This window comes from Littorina saxatilis, linkage group LG5 (genome assembly GCF_037325665.1).
Source record: "Littorina saxatilis isolate snail1 linkage group LG5, US_GU_Lsax_2.0, whole genome shotgun sequence".
Lineage (NCBI taxonomy): Eukaryota > Metazoa > Mollusca > Gastropoda > Littorinimorpha > Littorinidae > Littorina > Littorina saxatilis.
In genome coordinates, this window is record NC_090249.1 from 42,040,716 (window position 1) to 42,061,901 (window position 21,186).

A 21,186-nucleotide genomic window follows, 5' to 3' on the forward strand; every position below is an offset into this window, starting at 1 on the left:
GGAGAGTATGACGTACGATGCGATCTTTGATTCGTTCAACCGGGTCACGTGGTACAACAATGGCGCTTGTTTACAAGCAGTGAAAGTACACGCTCCTGTGCAAAAATGGTTCGCACCAAGCCATCAACAACCAGAGGAGCCCCAAAATCTACGAAAAAGAGGACAGATCAAGTGAAGAGTCAATGGAAGGCGAAGAAATCAGCGCAATCAGCTTCTGTGCTGACTGACGTGACAGAATTTGTGCGGTTTTGGGTCGTCTGCTAGTGCTTTAACATTTTCCGCGTCGATTCCTTCAACTGAAAACATTCTCGGCACGAAGACAGAAGTGAGTTCAAAAAAGAATAGTATGAGAGGTTTGTTTCCGGTGGAGTTGACACTAAGTCATCTGCTGCTACTGAAACCCTGGTAAAAACCCAGAGGGGTGTTGTAGACTTTGCCGAAGTAGACAGTATGGTTGCAAGTTTGTGCTGTCCACAGTGCAAAAACAAGTGCTTGTCTCTTTGCACAGACTCCAGACCAACAAGTGGCTTGGCAGTATTTGCCCAGGTGAACTGTTCTTCGTGCGAAGAGCCTGTGTATGAACAGTATCTGGCGACAAAATTTAAATCCAAGACAAAAGTGTTCGACATGAACAGACAGGCAGTGTATTCCTCGCTTGCTTGTGGACTGGGAGCCACCACATTCAGAAATTTCTGTGAAAACATGGATTTAGCTGGACTTCACCACAAGACCTTTCATACTCATGCCAGCCAACTATTCACACAACTAGAGGGATTCCGGAAGCATGTGTTCAGTGAGACTGTTGCATATGTTCGAGAAGTTCATGCAAGATACTGTGGCACTACTCTTGGTGTCGATGACACCCTGAACATTATTGTGAGCTATGATGGCACCTGGCTTACTCGTGGACACTCTTCGCACATTGGAGTTGGGTGTGCTGTGGACTTACTTACTGGACTCTGTGTTGATGCCCATGTCATGTGTACCTACTGCCAGGTGTGCGAGTCTACGGGGCAGAAGCTGTTTCAGGAAAAACCAGAGGAGTATGCGGCCTGGCTCGTGGACCACTTGGACAAGTGTGAGGTGAACTATAAAGGTAAATTATATTTGTTTGCACAGAAATATTTGAATAGAGTTTATTTCAAATTTAAGCAACTTACTCAAATATAGCAAATTACAAGTAAATGTAATAGTGATGAGTGGATATTATTTTCCATGCATTCCAGTGAAACTGAAAACCAAAACTAAAGGCATGGATGATGGATTACAAAAAAGCGTCATAAAGACAGATCATCAATTTATGATAATAATAATGAAAGTTGTAACACATGCATATATAAATCCAATTTTTAAGAATAGTTCAGGGCATGGGGGAGTGGATGTGTGTGATGAAAATAATAAGAAAACACACACAGATAGAGAGAGAGAGAGAGAGAGAGAGAGAGAGAGAGAGAGAGAGAGAGAGAGAGAGAGAGAGAGAGCTGTATTTACAGCATGAAGTGAGATTCACAAGTCTTCAGAATCAACGGGCTTAGAACAGAGGGAGCTAGTAGTGGTCAGGGGGTGGCAAATAGTTTACACATACATACATGTATACATGTGTGGCCACATACATACATGTACCGTATGTATGTGTGGCACAATACAAGTGTATTTAAAAATGTTCAAATAGTATCAATTGATGAATATTATGCTTAACGTTTACAATCTAACATGTTCAGTGCCACAATATAACATGTTCTCACCACTATTAATAGGTAACATGCGCCTTGAGTCGCCTTGTGGGGTGAGATACGTGCGCGATATAAATCCTCGTAAATAAATAAAAGTAAATAAATAAATAAATAAAAAAATACCTGCTGCTAGAAATTTAATATACAGTAATTTGGTAATTCCATGTTTATTTCAATTCTTTTCTGTATTAATTATAGTTGAAGTATTAGCTGTACAATGACTGTGAATAACACATGCGTGCACACACACACACACACACACTTAAAAAATACTCTGTTTGCAAATTACATTTCTTATTTTGTTCTTGTTTGCAGGCTCATCAGGGATGATGGAGGTGGAAGCAGCCCGTGTCATATGGCGTCGATCGGTGAACACCAACAAGCTTCGCTACACAACACTTCTGTCGGACGGTGACTCCAAGACTTTTACAGAGCTCAACGACATCAAGCCCTATGGTGAGGATATTCACATTGACAAGGAAGAGTGTGTGAACCATGTGAGTAAACGACTTGGTACAGCTCTTCGCAACATGGTGACAGACTGCCGAAAGCGAGGGGTGACTCTTGGTGGACGTGGAAGGGGTCAGCTGACAGGCAATGCCATACGCAAGCTACAGATTTACTACAACCGGGCAATTCGTAGCAACAAGGATGTGTGTAGCATGAAAAAAGCAATCATGGCATCACTGTACCATTGTTTTTCCACTGACGAAAATCCACAACATGAACTTTGTCCTGCTGGAGAGAGCTCGTGGTGTTTCTTTCAGGAAGCGCTGGCGAAGCACCAAGTTCCAGGTCCACACAAACACCTCATCCACACACCCCTCAATGAGGAGAAGTTAGCTGCACACCTGTTGCCCATTTATGAGAGACTTTCTGAAGAACACCTACTCAGCAGATGTGTTTCTGGCAAGACACAAAATGCCAATGAGTGTCTCCACAGCCTCATTTGGTCAAGATGTGCTAAGGACCACTTTGCTTCCCGCAGTCGTGTTGAGTTTGCAGTCTTGACTGCTATTAGAGAGTTCAACTTTGGACCTGCTGCTGCTGCCGACTCTGCCCAGTTCTTCGGATTCCAGACTGGACATCACATGAAGAGGCTTGGAGCAGCCAGGATGCACAAGAGGGTGCGGAACAGTCTGAAGGCTGTGAGAGACAAGCAAAGTAAAAGGAGAGACAAAGTGCGGGCAGCCAAGTCAAAGAGACTGGAAGAACTTGTTCAGCTGGAAGGTGGCCCTGCATATGCTGCAGGCATGTTCTAAGTTTTGACTATGTAAATGTTTTAACATAGACGGGGAATCGAGACGAGGGTCATGACTCATGGTGTGTTTGTGTATAAAGTGATTCCGAGGAAACTACTGGACCAATCTTGATAAAACTTAACATGAGAGTTCCTGAGTGCGATATCCCCAGATGTCTTTTTTCCATTTTTTGGAAAGATGTCTTTGATGACGTCATATCCGGATTTTTTTAGGCAGTTGAGGCAGCGCTCTAACACCCTAATTTTTCAACCAAATTGATTGCAATTTTGGTAAAGCAATCTTCGACGAAGTCCGGACTATGGTATTGCATTTCAGCTCAAAATTTTAAAAATAAAGTAATGAGTTTGCTTGTTAAGTTTGTCATTAAAATCTAATTTTTAGTAACAAAATAAACTTTGACTGCATTGCATTCCTCATTTTTTCCTGAATTCAAAAATATATAGATATGTCATGTTCACTCTAACAATGTGCTCAGAATTACAGAAAATAGGTTTAGTAAGTACTATACGGTCTCATGCTTTGCGGAGACGAGCGTGATCCGTCTCGGTATTGTTAGCCGAGACTATCTTAATGTATCTCGTAGTCTTGGCGATGACTGGTTTGTGGTGTTGATATTTAAGTTTCATACTGATTGACTAAATGTTTTTATATTGCTTCACGCGACTTGTCATTGTTATTGTGGTTAACATTATTCTCATATATATTGTGGTTATTGTACGCATATGTGCAATTAATGACTTGGGTACGTTTCGTAATTTGGAGCTAGCTTGTGTGTGTGTGTGTGTGTGTGAATGTGAACGTGAACGTGAACGAGTGAGCGAGCTTTTTTTGGTGTGCATGCTGTAATTGGGAGTGTGTGTATGCATTGTTTGTAACTCGGGACAAACAATTTTCATAGTGTACTGCACATGTTTGAAATAACTTATGTTTTATGTCTTCCCTAACTTTTAAACTGTGTCTCTAAGGTGTGAAAGACATTCCTCAGTGTGGAATTTGGAGATACATGTATGTATTTTGAGTTTAATTACAACTATCAATGGTTTCAAAACAAATTGTGTGCGTTTTTGCCTTTTCCTCAGTTTGCATGTTTTGACATTTGGGAACGAAATGATTTCAAATCTACTGGTTAGATTTCTGTGAAATTCTGCATACTTGTACTTTTACATACTATCTACAGAGTTACCATTTGAATAATGAATCGGAAAAGAAATGTTGGCTTTACGATTTTTTTAATATTAAATTTTACGCAAAATTTCAACATTATGATAAAAAAAAATTTTTTTAAATAACTGTAATACTCACAGAAAAAATAAATGGTAAATCTGTAGATATGATCTAAATCTATATTTATGCAAAATATTGGACAGAAATCGAGCATTTGGATATGGAAAAAACGGTTCCTAAAATCCAATATGGCTGCTGTTTACTTTTCTGTTTCTATAGCAACGACATACACAATAAACAAACACATTAACATTTTTTAATTCAGAGACCATCAGTATTATAACAAAAGCGACACAAACAGTGCTGATCATCAGATATGGAAAATAGCGATTTGGCCCTCACATGGCCTTAATTGACCCAGAGATACAAGTCTTACCCGACAAACACCGACCGACTGACCGCCCGCCCGCCTCAAACAAACAAACAAACAAACAAACAAACAGACAGAGCAAATCCAGTAAGCCCCATTATTCTAATGGCGGCTTAATGAAGGTAGTATACAACGTCTCTGAGACCTATCTTCTCGGACACCTGTCAGTAGAAGACAGGGGGATAAATTGGAACAGTGAAGTGTGGACGGTGCTGGTCCTGTGATAACCGTAAAAATGCTGATCACCTGGTGGTGCTCAACGGCTTGGAGGCCCATCCCATCTTCTGGGGCACCTGCCGGAGACAAGAATTTTTCATCGATGAGATAATAAAGAAATGGAAATGATGAAAAAAATTACTTAAAACGCATTGTATTCTTGTCAGTTTATATCCTTTTTTCAGTGCTGCCCGGTACCTCAGCTGTTATAGATAGCACTGGACTTACGATCCTCGGGTCACGGGCTCGAATCCGAGGGCGGACACGGGTCAACTTTAGAGACGGCATTCAAGTCCCATCCACGTGTCACCATTGTGACACGTGAGAGATCTCTGGCATTCTGCCAGAAGTGCAGGTAGGTGGCTGGTCAAGTTACACCTAAATACATCCATACACCTTGGTAGTGCGGCCATGGTCGCTGCTAGCTTTACACAAGTTTGGATGAAGCGACCCGAATTTCCCAGCGATGGGACTATACAATAAAGAAAAGAAAACGAGAAAAAACACGAGAAAAAAAAACACAGAAAAAACATCAACACACAAACGAGAAAAAAAAAACCAACAAGGATTCCAGCCATGGCCGGGAGTGGTTGTCATGTAGTACACAACAGCTTTGAAGCCCATCTTTTTGGACACCTGTGGGAAATGGGTGAGGTGTGCGGCGTGACAGCCCTGTGGTACCCGCTTTGCTGATCAGCACTGTCCAAAAAGATGCAAGCCAGGCAAATGGGGAAACCGGTAGAAAGTACAGTCATTCCTTTCCAAGCTCTCTGTGTCTGATGGGGAAGTTGTGCATTTGAATAAGGACATCCATTAAAGACCAACCAGAGAGCAAAACTTTTTTCTGTTCAAAACATTTTTGTCACAACCCAGGTTAATATTCCGAAAACGATTTTGCAAAATTTTGTGTTGCTGATTTTTTATTTAATAAAATCCGATTTCGCGCACCTGATCAAACTGCACCGGGCGGCCCTGAGGCCAGTGACGTCACTCGTGGAACATCATGGCGGACGGTTGTAACTCTGCGGTTGTATCTTCTACCGAAACAGAAGTTCCCCCTTTCAAACGGCGAAGGAAAGTCGACTAATAGCGACAGGAAGTGGAGAAAACATTGTTAATGGGCCCGCTAGCCGCTGGGGGGTACTGCCTGACCAGAACTCTCCTGGCTGTCAGTCTGCTGTCAGTCTGCTGTCAGAATACCAATATTAGCAACATTCCCGTTTGATTTTGTCATTTGCTCGTTGGCTTCGTTGGCTTGATTTTTTTTAACATCAACAATGTATAGCTATAAAAGTGTTTACTCTAGCATCTGGCTGTCATCCTGCTATCAGAAAGTCAATCTTTGCAAAAAATCCCCGTTTGGTTTTGTCATTCGCCCGTTGGCTTCATTTTGTAACAATGTGTAGCTATGAAAGTGTTTGTCCCAGCATCTCCTGGCTGACATTCTGCTATCAGAAAATTCATCTTTGCAACATCCCCGTTGGATTTTGTCATTTGCCCGTTGGCTTCGTTTGCTTTTTTCTTCACATCAACAATGACTGCGAAGCTATGACAGTGACTGTTTACCCTGGGATCTCATGCCTGTCATCCTGATATCAGAAAGTCAATCTTCGCAACATCCCCGTTGGACTTTGTTATTCGCCCGTTGGCTTCATATTTTTAACAATGTGTTGCTAGGAAAGTGTTTGTCCTAGCATCTCCTGGCTGACATCTTGCTATCAGAAAATTAATCTTCGCAACATCCCCGTTTGGTTTTGTCATTCGCCCGTTGGTTTCGTTGGCTTGATTTTTTTTTAACATCAACAACGTGTAGCTATAGAAGAGTTTACCTTACCCTAGCATCCATGGAGCACATGCCGGTGACGAGGCTGGACATGATGAGCGGGATGATGGTCATCTTCAGCATGCCCAGCAGCAGGTCCCCAGGGAACTTGAGGTAGGTGACCTCGTCCTTCGTGTAGGCTTTGTCGCGGAGCCTCAGCAGCACGCCCATGACCACGCCCAGGATCATGGAGGTGATGAGCAGCAGGATCAGCAGGTTGCTGACCACATACCTCCGCAACTTGGACCTCCCGTCTTGTGGGGTGGGAGGCTTGACTGTGATGTAATTTTCGTCTACTGCGGCGGTGGTGAAGTTGTTGCCATTTTCCGCCATCGCCATCGCCACGGCCAGTGCCGATGTCGAATCTGATTTTTGTTGCAGAGTGGTTTTTGGTGGTGGCAGGGTTATTGTGTGAGGGTGTGGCTTCTGTGCGGAGTGTGGAGACTGAAATGAGATTGAGAACGAGTGAAAAGCAGGGATATTCGGTGATGGGCATTTCCATGTGAGCTAAGGGTGGAAAGAGACAGGGTGTGGGGGAGATGGGGGCTGGGCTGGGCTGGGCGTGTGTGTGTGTGTGTGTGTGTGTGTGCATGTTTGTGTGTGAATCACTGAGCGTACGTTCGCTACCGTGCTGTGCAGGCTCGAATATGGCCAATACAACTGGCAGACAATAGAAATGGTAGGCCCTACTCGTTTTGTCGCTGGTTAAGGCACCTTTGCAGAAAAGTCTTCCAATAAACGGTTTGCACTTTTACGAAGGTCTGCGTTTTCGATTTATCCAGCGGCTGCGATGCGAAGAGTTTTATATGCTGTACACTTGATACAATGTAACAATAATGGTACAACACCTTATCATAAGGCTTATGGTTTTTTGGTCTTGCTTTTATCAGTAATATTCCATTTGGAACAGTTCTAGCAGTCTGTATGTGGAAGCTACCTCCAGTTACAAAGCCATTAAAAGTGACTCTAAACTTACTGGACAAAATACCTTTGGCTTTGGTCGCACAAATTCCCTTGAGAAAATGTTTTTCACTCTGACGTTTCTAGTACATAAATGACGCAATCATCTCTCAATGACCACCTTCTCTTAGTCTCGGTCATCGAGTCTCGAATCGAAAACGGTGCTTTCAGTCTTGGTTTCCCTATTATATTTGACGTTTTTACATTTAGTCAAGTTTTGACTATAAATGTTTTAATATGTGACCCTCCACCACGGAATGAGTCGCATGTCACCTTTGCATGATTTTCATATTTTTACATTTTCCAAAAGAGTTTTTTATGCTCTATCCAGTGGTGACAACCGTTTTAGAAAAGAGCGAAAACTGTTTGAGTTATAAGCCTGTGACTAAGGTGACCCTCACACTGTTACCAGACACTCCCCGGACTTATATTAAGCCTAGCGGAGAACCGCGCAAGGTGACATGTGTATGATGTGACTCATTTCGTGGTGGAGGGTCACATAATTATAGTCTATAGACCAGGAATGGAGACGAGGTTGGTGGTGTATGTATGTGTGTGTTGTGTGTGTGTGTGTGTGTGTGTGTGTGTGTGTGTGCGTGCGTGCGTGCGTTTGTGTGTGAGAGCCAGTCAACTTTCAGATACTGCAGAGCTGGCCAAGAGCCACAGTGGAAGCAATGCAACAATTTGACTTCAAGTTCAAGTCGTTTTGTCGCAGATGAGGATCTGTGATGACTACACATACCTTTACGTTGCCAGCCAAACAAAACTTAGTGCGGTTTTTCGCATCTCCCGCCCGCAAAATGTGTTACAGTAACATTAATGTTCCCCTTAAAGGCACAGTGCAGCTCACAGCCTTCGTTTTGCGTTTTTGTTGCAGCTGAGTGCATTTACAGTTCAAAAATCCTCCTATGGTTGTAAAACAAACCCAACGACGACATCTGTGAAGCTCGACAGTTGGCTTGTTCACACGAGTGCATAAATTAACCTAGTTATTACGTGGTGTTTGGTCGGAGTTCGATGATTCAACTGAGTGATTCCGGCCTCCATTTTGTTTTACACAAACTCATGATGATGTCTGACATAGTTTGCTAGTGACGTGTCTTTTTGTGCATGATGTGGTGATCTACCTGATCTAAATTTAGATCCAAAAATAGGTCAAGACCAGCCGGGACAGAGTCCGAAATTAATTCGTAAAAAAATCGCAGTTCTTGACTCTTTGGGTGCAAGTCAATGAAACTTGGTAGTTCTTCTAACGGATAGCTGCCTGAGGTATGACTAAAAGCCCCAGGGGCTCCGTGCACCTGGATTTGACAAGTTCACGTTGTGGGCCATATGGCTAAAGCCGGGCTGTGTGCGTTTTTGCCAAAATGGACCCAAATCATATTTTACAATGTTCTTACATGGTTTTAACAATGTTTATTCAGTTATATATGCCTTTTTTCTCAAATTTTAACAAATTGTATGTTTGATCTATGTCTATATATATCTATGGCTACATATAAGATGTATAATGTACAACACTTCTGTCAAGTTAATTGTAAATATTCATATGTTTGTGCAGTTCGAATATAATTATGTGACCCTCCACCACGAAATGAGTCGCATGTCACCTCGCGCAGTCCGGAGAGTGTCTGGCAGGACCCAGCAAAGTGAAACAGACACCCCCAACCCAGTCAGCACGGAGTATTGAGGCAATGTTGTCTCAACATTGGTTTATTGTTGGATATCAAGCTCACTCTCACAAACGGTGTTTCTTCCATCGCCACACCGCGATCGGCAATCTCTTGCTGCGCCGCAGGCGCAGCTGTCACCGAGTGTTGCTCGATCGAGACAGTAAACGTTGGCTCACAGCGAATTGCGGGCTCGCGCAAGATTGTGATGTCAGACGACTTTCGACGCATGCGCCAATCAAGGAAATCGCCAATCTCTCGTGCAGTCGGTCCCTTCTGCGGGATGGGTTACACCTTGGAGTAGCGTGTTCGGCGGATGGGTCGGGCTGCACGTGAGAGGGGTCCTGTATCGTGTGGCAGTTGTGTGTGTAGGGCCTATTGAGTAAAATATTCCTACGCCTAGATATGTGATTGTTAGCTTTTGCATTCAGTGTAGTCAGTCAGCTTTTGTACACCGGCGCAGCAGCAGCAAAGTTTTTTGCCAGCAAAGCTGACTTGGACATTTTTACTCAGTTCTTTTTACTTCAAAAATTGTATACGCAGCAGTGCAAAATGACTGACAGAGACAGTTCCAAATTCAAGTTTGACAAGTGGGTAAAACAGCTCCCTTCTACGGTGGCAGAAATGTTGGTGGAGGCAGGTTTTGACACGCACATCGCACTGGTAAATGCCACGAGGGCCAGTGTGACTGAACTCAAACTAAAGTCGGGCCACCATGTTGCTACTTTGGCTCTGATACGTGAACTTCAGGGCGACGATGGGCCACTGTCAAGAGAGCAGGCAGCGGCGACATCACCGGCGACGACAGCGGCTACGGCAGCAACGTCCCTCGACGAGTTATTGCAGAGGTCAACGACCGGCACGGGCGCCGCGACGCCGCTGGACGGAGGCCGTGTAGACCTGGGGCCGGTTTCATATACCGCTCTTATCCTAACTTAGGAGCTCTTAAGGGGTCAAGATGGGGTTAAGAGCAAAGTTAAGATAGGTGCGTTTCACGGACCGCTCTTTGGCCAAAGAGCGCTCCTATGTCGCTCTTAACATAGGGCAGCCCCCCCCCAGCCCTAAGTTAGGTAAGAGCAGACAGAAGCGCCCCCAACTTGCAAGGGAGATAATTTTAATCCTAAAAATGGCGGCCGTAAATGAGACTGTGAGTCGACTCGACTCGTGCATCATTTTGCGATATAACATGCGCCATCAACACATTTTCGTCACCGCACGGATCCGCGGAATGCCCAAGACGATAAGGAGAGTGCCGCACGCTTTCATTTGTCAAAGCATGGACTCCTCTTTGAAATATGCTGACAAGAGTGTGGACGGTATGCAGTTTAGCACTTACAAGCACCCGCGAAGACTATGATTGCACCGTTTTTTGCGTGATTGATGTCTGTCAGTCCATGCACGGCGACATATTCTACATCAGCAAGGAAACGAGTCTTCGCTGCATCCACCGAATGTATATTCTGCCTTGCACGACGAGTGTGAACCCGACAGGAAGCGGCTAACCACACGTACTCGTGAGCAATTCCAGATAGCTTGTACTTGTAGTGCACTTTTTCGGCGTGTTTGTGGTGCTGTTTACACACATTTTCGAACAACACTCTATCAGTCAGTCAACGAAACAAAACAGCACGAGTATAATATCAACAAGGAAGGATGCCACGCCGTGACGGCTTCTATAGGCATTGAAGTAGTTGGTGACGAACATCTTTGGACCGTGTGTCGTGTTGTTCTATGGCCAGGGTGTGAAAAGGGTACCATGATTTTAAATGAGAGTTGGGTGTGTCCTGCAATCCAAGCACCTCTGGGCTTGTTCATATACGGTGACATTGGCTACATCTTGACACCCTGAATACTCAGTCACACCCTATATCTACAGCAGTGCTCCAAGCAGGTTAACTCAACACGTGAACTAGACACGTCAGCAAGACACGTCAGCAAGACACGTCAGCATTGTTTCCTGTCATGATGAAAAAAGGTAATGTTTGGAATAGATCTAAAGCATAATTGATCAAATGTTCCTTTCAAGGCATGCTACTTTTCAGATTGTGTTTGGGAATGTTGTTGCAGAAAATGTCAAGGTTATAAAACAGCTTGCATGAGAGAAAACATTAGAGCAGAAAAGGCATGTTTGAAACTTAAATGGGTTGTTATTGTTAATCAGCACCATATTATATACTGACTGTGCTCGTAAGTTTGACTTGGTAGCTGTGCTGACAGTGTTGTCTTAGTATCATCTGCACTGCAGATCTGTGCAGCGTATTCACCTGGTAATTGTAAATGCATACAAGCAAACACTGAAACATTCAGCAAACGCTCATAATTTTCTTTCTTGTATCACCAGAGAATAAACTTCATCACCGTCTGCATCGTCTGGCACCACCATGCTCTCCTCCAGTGTCATCTTCTACCCGTGGACACTAACATACAGTTACCAAAGCAAGGGCAGAGACAATGAGGAATGCCAATGAAAGCATAAGTCTTAGTGAACGTGGTGTGCAAGAAAAGACTGGACATCATTTCAGGTAAATATGTTATGCTTGTAATATGATACTCATTCTGTCATTAACAATTCTGTAGAACATTTGGAAAACAAAAGAAGAGGCGTTCTGGGATCACATAGTACTAACTTGTGTAATAGTAGTAGTATGCATACACATTGAAAGAGATGTGTCAAAACGTATTGTTCTCACACACAGTGACACACACAAAAACTGGACAGTGAGTAAGAAGAATGCTGTTTCAGTGTTTGACTTCTTTTTTAAACTTTTATCTGAAACTTTGACTTTAAATTTTACTTCTCCTTGATATCAACAAAACTGATTCTTAAGTGACAATAACTAGTAATTTACTAGTACTAAAAACATGTATTTACGCTGTTATTGTTAACGTGGGGGGCATAGATTGTGAGGAGAATAGAACATGCTCTAGGGGATTTCAAGAAATTGTGCTAATTTGTAATTCAGTTGGTTTGTTCCATTTCCTGAATTGTTAGCCTTGTCTGATTCATTTTAAAGGACTGAGTCATTGCTGATATACAGAGCTTTCTTTTAATTGTTTAACCCCTCTAAATTAACGCAAGACCTCATGTTTTTTACTGCTGAAGCGATTGACACCTGCATCAGCAGTAATGGCAGAACACAAAGTACAAAAGTTAACCAAAGAAGACACCCTGTTCTGGACAGATAATTGATGTTCTTCTTCACGTATGTAAACGTTGCCAAAGCGCTTTGAGCTGTGAAGAAGCGCTATATAAATGTTCTATTTTCATTATTATTATTATTGTGTCTATCCTGAACTTGAGCTGATTTTTAAGTGGTACTTTGTGTTTTTTCGGGTCAATTTTTGGGGCATCTTTTTTTGAGCAGCGGAAGAGTGTGCCACATTTGTCATTTCCAAGTGAAGAAGTGCCTTTAATGGCGTAGAAAGTTTGAACAAAATGATTCGGGAGTGATTTTTTTTTAAAGTACACAATTTGTACAGATAAAATGGTTTGCTAAGTGTAGTATGAATAAGAGCAAGTTTTAGAATTACTCACTGTCTTCTCTTTTTCTTGTAAGATTATTTGGTGAAACTGCTCTGTTGCTAACATTTAATACAAGAAACCTTCTGCTCTTATGACTATGTTGCTGTTCCTTGTTCAAGGACCTCTACCCACACACTGATGCTGACACTCATTGAGGGGCCAACTACCAACACTGATTGTGATACTCGCTGAGGGGTCGACTACCAACACTGAGGCTGACGCTCGCTGAGGGGCCAACTACCAACACTGATGGTGATACTCGCTGAGGGGTCGACTACCAACACTGATGGTGATACTCGCTGAGGGGTCAACTACCAACACTGAGGCTGACACTCGCTGAGGGGCCAACTACCAACACTGATGCTGACACAACACTGATGCTGACACTCGCTGAGGGGTCGACTACCAACACTAAGGCTGACACTCGCCGAGGGGCCAACTACCAACGCTGATGCTGACACTCGCAGAGGGGCCAACTACCAACACTGACCCTGATACTCTCTGAGGGGCCAACTACCAACACTGATACTGACGCTTGCTCAGGGGCCAACTACCAACACTGATGTTGACGCTTGCTCACGGGTCAACTACCAACACTGATGTTGACGCTTGCTCAGGGGCCAACTACCAACACTGTATGTAGTGGCCACTGTGTAACCTCCCTTGCGCAAAACAACAAATTTTATATTTAAAATGGTTAAAGGAATTTTTTAAGCATTTACATTAATTATGCCAGGAACAGTCTGCAGACACAGAAGTATACAGTGGTTTTGTCAATATTAGTTAGCAGTTAAAACATGTCCAACGCTCATATTCTATTTCTATACTACCTGTCAACAACAACAAACTAAGCAAACGCGTTTGAGGGCAGATCATTTTAATGAGGCCATTTATTGTAAAACCAATTATAAGACTGAAAAGGCCATTCATTGTCCTATGTTATATAGAAAACAGATTTAGTTTACGCGAGGTACTGTTTATAAAGTAGAACCTACAAGACTAGCATCCCCAACAATCAAATTCGCAAAATCAAGTTCAACGTGTTAAAATCGACATATACTGTTCAAAAAAAGAAACGCATAGTTGCTACTTGCCAAATTTGTTTTATTTTTCGAAAAAATTAACAGAAAATCCAATATTTAGATTATTTGTTTGAAATTTGGTATGGACACAGTTGAATGCACACACAGTTCATTTGCATCTTCAAATCAATCAGTCAATCAATACGATTGGGTGCCGAGGCTGTCAAGTCAGTAGGGGTGTGACTGCCTTGAGCAGCAACAACTGCCCGGCACCTTCTGGGCATGGACTGGATCAGATGCCGGATATCTTGCTGTGGGATGGTGTCCCACTCCTCCTGAAGTGCCTGCAATAGATCGCGGTGATTTGCCGGCGCTTCTTCTCGCCTGCGCACACGTCTGTCCAATTCATCCCAGAGGTGTTCTATCGGGTTCATGTCTGGCGACATGGATGGCCAGGGAAGCACCTGGACATGGTGGTCGGTGAGGAACTGGGTGGTGAGTCGTGCTGTGTGCGGGCGAGCGTTGTCCTGCTGGAATATGGCATCCTGGTCAGCCAGAAGAGGAAGGGCGTGTGGGCGCAGAATTTCCTCCACGTATCGCTGGGCAGTTATGCGCCCTTGGACCAGGGTGCTCCTTCCAGCGGTATTGATCGCCCCCCACACCATGACGCCTCCACCACCATGAACGGTTGCCTCATCCACACAGTTGGGCGCGTAACGTTCGTTTACTCTCCGGTAGACCCTCCTCCGACCATCATCAGGCATGAAAACAACCGGAGGTGAAAAAAGAGGAAAATAAAGTGGGGGCCTGGGGGCTGCAGTAGGCCCCCAGTGGGGTCGAGGGGCAACGCCCCTTGTGGGAAGGGGTTTCAGCATTTCTGAGCCTTAAAATGGGCATATTTATATATACACAAGCTTTATAAGGCCCCCTGAAACTGAAGGGGCTGTAGGCATTTCAAAATCTGAAATTGGCATTAAATAACCATACATACGAACAAGCTTGCATGGGGCCCTTGAAAATATAGGGGCTCTAGCTTTTCAAAATATTGAAATGGGTATTAAGTTGTTAGCTTGTATGAGGACCCCTTTGAAAACTTCAACACTAAATTGGAATCTAAAAAGATTTTAAAGAATATCAGTATTATTGACACACAATTCTCACAGAAATTTAAGCAAGACAAAGACATGCTCAAACATTGTTGTTCATGTCTGTCATAACATACACACGATTGTTAGTACTTTTAACACACAAACAGTGATGACAACACATATAATCATGCAATTTACTTTGCACAATGCAGCTCCCTTGAAGCTTAATGTATCCTCACTTTCATATCCTCAGTCCAATTGATCCAGGGTAGAAAGCAGGCTATTTTCAAAAGTTTCATCCAGTCTAGTAAATGTACAGTGCAAGGAAGTTCCGCTTGTGGCACTTTGTGTCAAGGTGTGCCTGAAGTGCCACGAACCCACGACTGCCGTACTTCAATGTCTTCGTACATGTATGCGACACAGAATGCCTTGCCTCTCACCTCCACTTTCCTGATAACGTCGCCAATACGACAGCCATCGTATTCTCGGTCAAGCCAGTTCCACCTCCAATTGTTCTTCAGTCCTTCTATGATCCGATTCGCGGCCCCACGCTGTTGAAATCGCCACATTTCATCTGTTAGAGGGTCATCGCAAACTTTGGAAACCTCCGAATTTGCAAGAGAAAAATTTGTTCAAGCGCGGCAGGAAGTGAAGAAAGGCTCGAATCGATCCGTTTGCGGACTCGGCAATTTACGGTTTATCCAATTGTCTGTTGAAAACTCACCTGAAATTGTGGTGCCGTTGCACAATGCAAAGAAGTTCCGCTTGTGGCACTTTGTGTCAAGGTGTGCCTGAAGTGCCACGAACCCACGAGTGCCGTACTTCAATGTCTTCGTACATATGCGACACAGAATGCCTTGCCTTTCACATCCAGTTTCCGGATAACGTCGCCAATACGACAGCCATCGTATTCTCGGTCAAGCCAGTTCCACCTCCAATCGTTCTTCAGTCCTATGATCCGATTCGCGGCCCCACGCTGTTGAAATCGCCACATTTCATCTGTTAGAGGGTCATCGCAAACTTTGGAAACCTCAGAATTTCCAAGCGCGGCAGGAAGTGAAGAAAGGCTCGAATCGATCCGTTTTGCGGACTCGGCAATTTACGGTTTATCCAATTGAGCATTGGCGGGAGTAATGCTTGCCACGTCTTTCGTTTTATGCCTCTTTCTTTTGGGGGGTCTTCTTTTTTTTTCCGGCGGAAATTTAAAAAAAAAGCGAAAGTGTGACAAAAAAACGGCGGAATTTCCGCTGAAAAGAGGAAGTTTTCATGCCTGCATCATGTCGCTGGAGCAGGAAGTAGGACTCGTCGCTGAACCACACGTGTCTCCAGTGATTCCGGACGGTCCAGCGAAGGTGCTGGTTGCCCCACTGCACTCGTTTCTGGCGATGGCGGCGGGTGAGGACAGCTCCTCTGTGAGGTCTGCGAGCTCTCAAACCAGCTTCATGCAGGCGGTTCCGCACGGTCTGGTCCGATAATCGGTGTGGCCCGGGGAGAGCCTGGACAGAAAATGAGGCCGACAGGAAACGATTCCGGAGGTGGCGGAGCCGTATGAAGCGGTCGTGAGCAGCAGTTGTCGCCCTTGGTCTTCCCGCTCGTGGCAAGTCAGCAACGGAGCCAGTGGCTTGAAACCTGACCCACAGTCTACTGATGGTGCTCTGGGACACGTGGAAGTGCCTGGCGATTGCACTTTGACTTTGGCCTGCTTGTAAACGACCCAATGCAATTTGGCGGTCTTCTCTGCTCAATCGGGCCATCTTTCGTCGCTGAATTGTCGTCTGATTTCTTTGTGGCGAACAATCCGCTTTTATGGGTTTTGGAAGACATGGTGAGAGCTCAATATTCCCCGAGTTTCACGAGATTACACTGAAGCATGACGAGTGGTCATGCCAAATGAGCAATTTTGACATTGTAGGCACTGATAACGCATGCGTCACGTGCAGAGCTCACTTGTGGCAATGGACGAAAGGTCGACGACCAGATAAACATTTTCTGCAGTTTGGTGGATATCCTTGTAGCCATATAACTAAATTAACCAAATATTACAAGCTATGCGTTTCTTTTTTTGAACAGTATACTATCAAAACTGCTGAAAGGAAACCTGTTGTGCATGTTATTAGAAAGAAAAATTAAATATGCATCCAAACAGTCAGCTTAGTTTACATATCTTGTCCAACAATGGCGTAATGGCATGATGAACGGTATGTAATTCTTCTGAGAAGCCGTAAAATGCGGTTTCTGGGGCCATTTTAGTGGGTAATCAGAAGAAATCCAGCACATTTAATAAATTTCTCAATGCATTGCCTTCAAACGTCTGGTAATTTATGCTAAGACATGTCGTTAAGTACATCAAGTCATTCGAGAGATTAGGTTTGCTTTTATTTGACATGCCAGAAAGAGTCCTTAAAATAGTCGGTTGGTCTAACTCTAACTAAGCTGACTCATCAAACAAACTTAATTTGTTGCTATTTTCAACTTCAAATAAACCAAATACTCAAATTTCATGTACATATTTTATCAGACATGGATGGTATGAGGATTTCAAAGCGAAAGTAATCTTTAAGAAGTGGACTATTTTCACAGCGCTGAGCACAAATAGCCCACATCAAGCTCACTGCTGAACATTTAACTGCTAGCTGCTGAGCAGGGCTTTTGAGAGAGCATTTCCCAAGAATGTTTGTACGCGTTTGAACAAGTGGTCTGAGCAGCCGTCGTTGATTATGAATTACATTTCAGTGTAATTTGAAGCTTTAATGTTTGTTTAAAAAGCCTTTATTTTTTGTAATTTTTTCTAACATGTCGCATAACAGCAGTACTAACGTTTCAAATGACTTGACATTTTGTTTGTAATTCGGTACATCTGATTGTCTTGTCTTTCCATTATTGCCCACAATCAGCAGTAGTGATTACTTCGGCACTTGATGGGATGTTGCGCAAGTCCAAGAAAGCAGCGTTTCCAGCATCCAAAAGTCCATTTAAAATTCACAGGTTGGGGAGTATGGGGGGGAGGGGACATGAGTCACAGTGGCTACTGGTTTAGTGCGAGGCGCGCGACACAAAGGTGTCGACAGTGCGGGCCTCGACGACAGCTGCTGGTAGAGAGTTCCAGTCCTTCACTGTGCTGGGTAGAAAAGCGGCACTCCGATACTGAGTGCGGCAGGTGATGAGGCCGAACTGCTGGCAATGGCCTCTTCGCTGGCGTGGTGGTAAGGGGGCCAGCTTCGACTTGATGCCCGGACAGTGGACGATGCTGTTCGTGATCTTGTAGATCATCGATAGGCGGGCAAGCTTCCTGCGCTCCTCCAGAGACTGCCACCCAAGGGAGTCCAGCATCCGGCTGACACTTGACGTGTTGTGGTAGCGGTTGCAGACGAATCGGGCAGCTCGTCTCTGGGCGGTCTCAAGCTTGTCGATGTTCTTCTGGGTGTGCAGGTCTCATACTGACGAGGCGTACTCCAGGATAGGCCTGACAAAGGCCTTGTACGCCTGCTCTTTCACGGATCTTGATGAGATCTTCAGATTGCGCCGCAGGAACCCCAGGGTCTTGTTTGCCTTGCTGACGATGTTGTTAATATGGTCGTCCCAGCACAGGTCACCCTGAATGGTCACACCCAGGTACTTGACCGCCTTCACTGTCTCCAGCGTATGCCCATGGAGCTGGTAAGAGGGCTGTAGTGGGCGTCTGCTCCTCGTAACAGGCAGGGTGTTGCACTTTGCAGGATGGAACTGCATGTCCCAGCTCTTCTCCCACTCGGCTAGGCGATGGAGGTCTTGTTGTAGCTGGGCCTGGTCGTTTACGCTAGTCACCACCCTGTACACTGCAGTGTCGTCCGCAAACAGGCGCGCTAGTGCTGTCAGTCTCTCCGGGAGGTCGTTAATGTACGCTAAGAATAGCGTCGGCCCCAGCACTGATTTGTTGCTTAATTAATTCATTTGATAATTGTCGGTAAAAATACCGGCTAACACCTCACAATCGCAAACCTGTTTAATGTTGTCTTTTCTAATTCATGACATGTGTTAGCACGAATCACCAAATATTTGAACGCAATGCGTTAAAAATTGCAGAAATTCAAATGTATTGTTTTGTTTCATTACCCGCTAAAACGGCTTCAAAAACTGCCTTTTATGCCTACTGAGAGGATTACCACATATTTTTTTGTTTGTTTTTTGTTTGCTTAACGCCCAGCCGACCACGAAGGGCCATATCAGGGCGGTGCTGCTTTGACATATATATAACCAGGCATGGTACTCTTCCGCCGATCGGCGGAAATCCGCCGAAAACGAAAATCCGAAAAAAAAAAAAAATCCGAAAAAAAAAAATTCAAATCTGCTGATTGATTTGAGATTATTATTTTTTCTTACTCAAGCCTTGTTATCTTTCACTTATATCCCTCTCAGCTTCAAGGAGAGGGCACTAAACACATTTGAATTAGTAAAAAGTCGTCAGCTTCAGGGGGCGTTGCCCCCTGACCCCCACAAGGGGCGCCGCCCCTTGACCCCACAAGGGGCGCCGCCCCTTGACCCCGCAAGGGGGCATGATCGGCCCCCTGGACCCCCGGCTTTATTTCAGCTGAAACTGCAATTTCCTTCAGTACCATGCCTGATATAACGTGCGCCACACACAAGACAGAAGTCGCAGCACAGGCTTCATGTCTCACCCAGTCACATTATTCTGACACCGGACCAACCAGTCCTAGCACTAAGCCCATAATGCCAGACGCCAGGTGGAGCAGCCACTAGATTGCCAATTTTAAAGTCTTAGGAATGACCCGGCCGGGGTTCGAACCCACGACCTCCCGGACACGGGGCGGACGCCTTACCACTAGGCCAACCGTGCCGGTTTACCACATATACCTACTGAGAGAATTAACACATACACCGCTCAGCATGGCATAGTAACAAAATTGACTGTTTCAGATGCACATTTGATTGGTCTGATTTGTTGTCGATTTTAACGCAGGAACCTTGATTTTTCGAATTTGATTTTTGGGGGTGCCTGTGTTGTAGGAATCACTGTATGTATATGTTACAGGCATTAAGTGAAACCAGGCATTACGCGTAATGCCTGAAATGTTCAGGCATTACGCGTAATGCCTGTGACCACTAGGCATTACACGTAATGCCTAAAAATACCAGGCATTACGTGTAATGCCTGAAAATCATTGTCAGGCATTACACGTAATGCCTAAAACCTGTTACAGGCATTAAGTGAAACCAGGCATTACGTGTATAATGCCTGAAACCTCTCTGCAATTGTCGTTGGTGAGGTTTCTGCTGATGTTTGTTGGTGGTTTGTGGATGGTTTGTTGGTGGTTGATCACAATTAATGTTCTATTTGTTTTGACAAGACAGACTGTTATGGCAGCGGCTGTTGCATTTGAGATGACTTTTGAAGCATCTGCAACGGTTTGTGGAACACTTTTTTTCTGTCCACTGCAGTTACATTTAACAAAACTCTGCCCGCCGCCCAAAGACTCGCTTGAAACCGCTTCTCTAACTGAAACTTGGGCACAGAGTGTAACGTCCTTTTCACTCAGTAAATTCGTTTCGCTCAACTGAAACTGGTTTCTATAAAAGCACCCTTTCAAGATACCTGCCCGGACTGCAATTGTGTAGTTCTCGTTTACATCTCGGTCAACTATCACACCTAAAATGTTTCTAGGATCTCCTCTTCCTCTGTCTACCGACAGTCTGACCAATTTCTCCAGGAATCATCTCAATTCTGCTTCTTTTCAACATCCGGTCTGCTTGTTTCTGTTGGCTGATCCTTGCTCTCTTCCGCGATTCTTGTATGGTATCATCATGTTTTTGTAATGCAGCTTCATGCACAGAAGATGGTCCAGGCGTCTGTCTTTCAGCTTGGGGCATTGCACCAAGAGAAGGCCCAGGCGTCTGACTTTCAGCTTGGGGCATTGCACCAAAAGACGGCCCAGGCGTCTGACTTTCAGCTTGGGCATGTCGATGTCTTCATTTGGTTCCACTAATGCTTTTTGTAATTCATGCACAGAAGATGGTCCAGGCGTCTGTCTTTCAACTTAGGGCATTGCACCAAGAGACGGCCCAAGCGTCTGACTTTCAGCTTGGGGCATGTCGATGTCTTCATTTGGTTCCACTAATGCCTTTTGTAATTCTTCCTCCGTTTCGATCAAGTCTATGATCCCATCGGGCAACGTTGTTGATCTCAGACCGATCTTGGCTTCCGTGCCAAACAATGCTTTGAATGGCGATCTGCCTATACCGGCGTGGTGACTCGTGTTCTTTCTAAACTGGACAAACTGATTTGATGTTAGCAGTCCAGT

The 21,186-nt window shown here is 44.4% G+C and overlaps 2 protein-coding genes and 1 long non-coding RNA gene across 3 annotated transcripts; 2 read left to right on the forward strand and 1 right to left on the reverse strand.

Annotated features, from left to right (window-relative positions):
• The first annotated feature begins 352 nt into the window (after window positions 1–352).
• On the forward strand, window positions 353–4,570 carry LOC138967175 (uncharacterized). Its single transcript, XM_070339689.1, has 2 exons — window positions 353–1,096; window positions 2,049–4,570. Exons 1-2 carry the CDS (start codon window positions 451–453, stop codon window positions 2,993–2,995), a joined length of 1,593 nt encoding a protein of 530 aa, XP_070195790.1. The 5' UTR covers window positions 353–450; the 3' UTR covers window positions 2,996–4,570.
• Window positions 4,571–4,831: 261 nt separating this feature from the next.
• LOC138967761 (excitatory amino acid transporter-like) lies at window positions 4,832–7,697 on the reverse strand. Its single transcript, XM_070340417.1, has 3 exons — window positions 7,604–7,697; window positions 6,640–7,071; window positions 4,832–4,882 (listed from the first exon to the last, which is right to left on the reverse strand). The coding sequence occupies exons 2-3, from the start codon at window positions 6,964–6,966 to the stop codon at window positions 4,832–4,834; spliced, it is 378 nt and encodes a 125-aa protein (XP_070196518.1). The 5' UTR covers window positions 6,967–7,071; window positions 7,604–7,697.
• A 2,459-nt stretch (window positions 7,698–10,156) lies between these two features.
• LOC138967176 (uncharacterized) lies at window positions 10,157–14,034 on the forward strand. Its single transcript, XR_011455863.1, has 3 exons — window positions 10,157–11,232; window positions 11,599–11,779; window positions 12,900–14,034. It is a non-coding gene; the product is annotated as an uncharacterized lncRNA (long non-coding RNA).
• The last annotated feature ends 7,152 nt before the right edge of the window (window positions 14,035–21,186 follow it).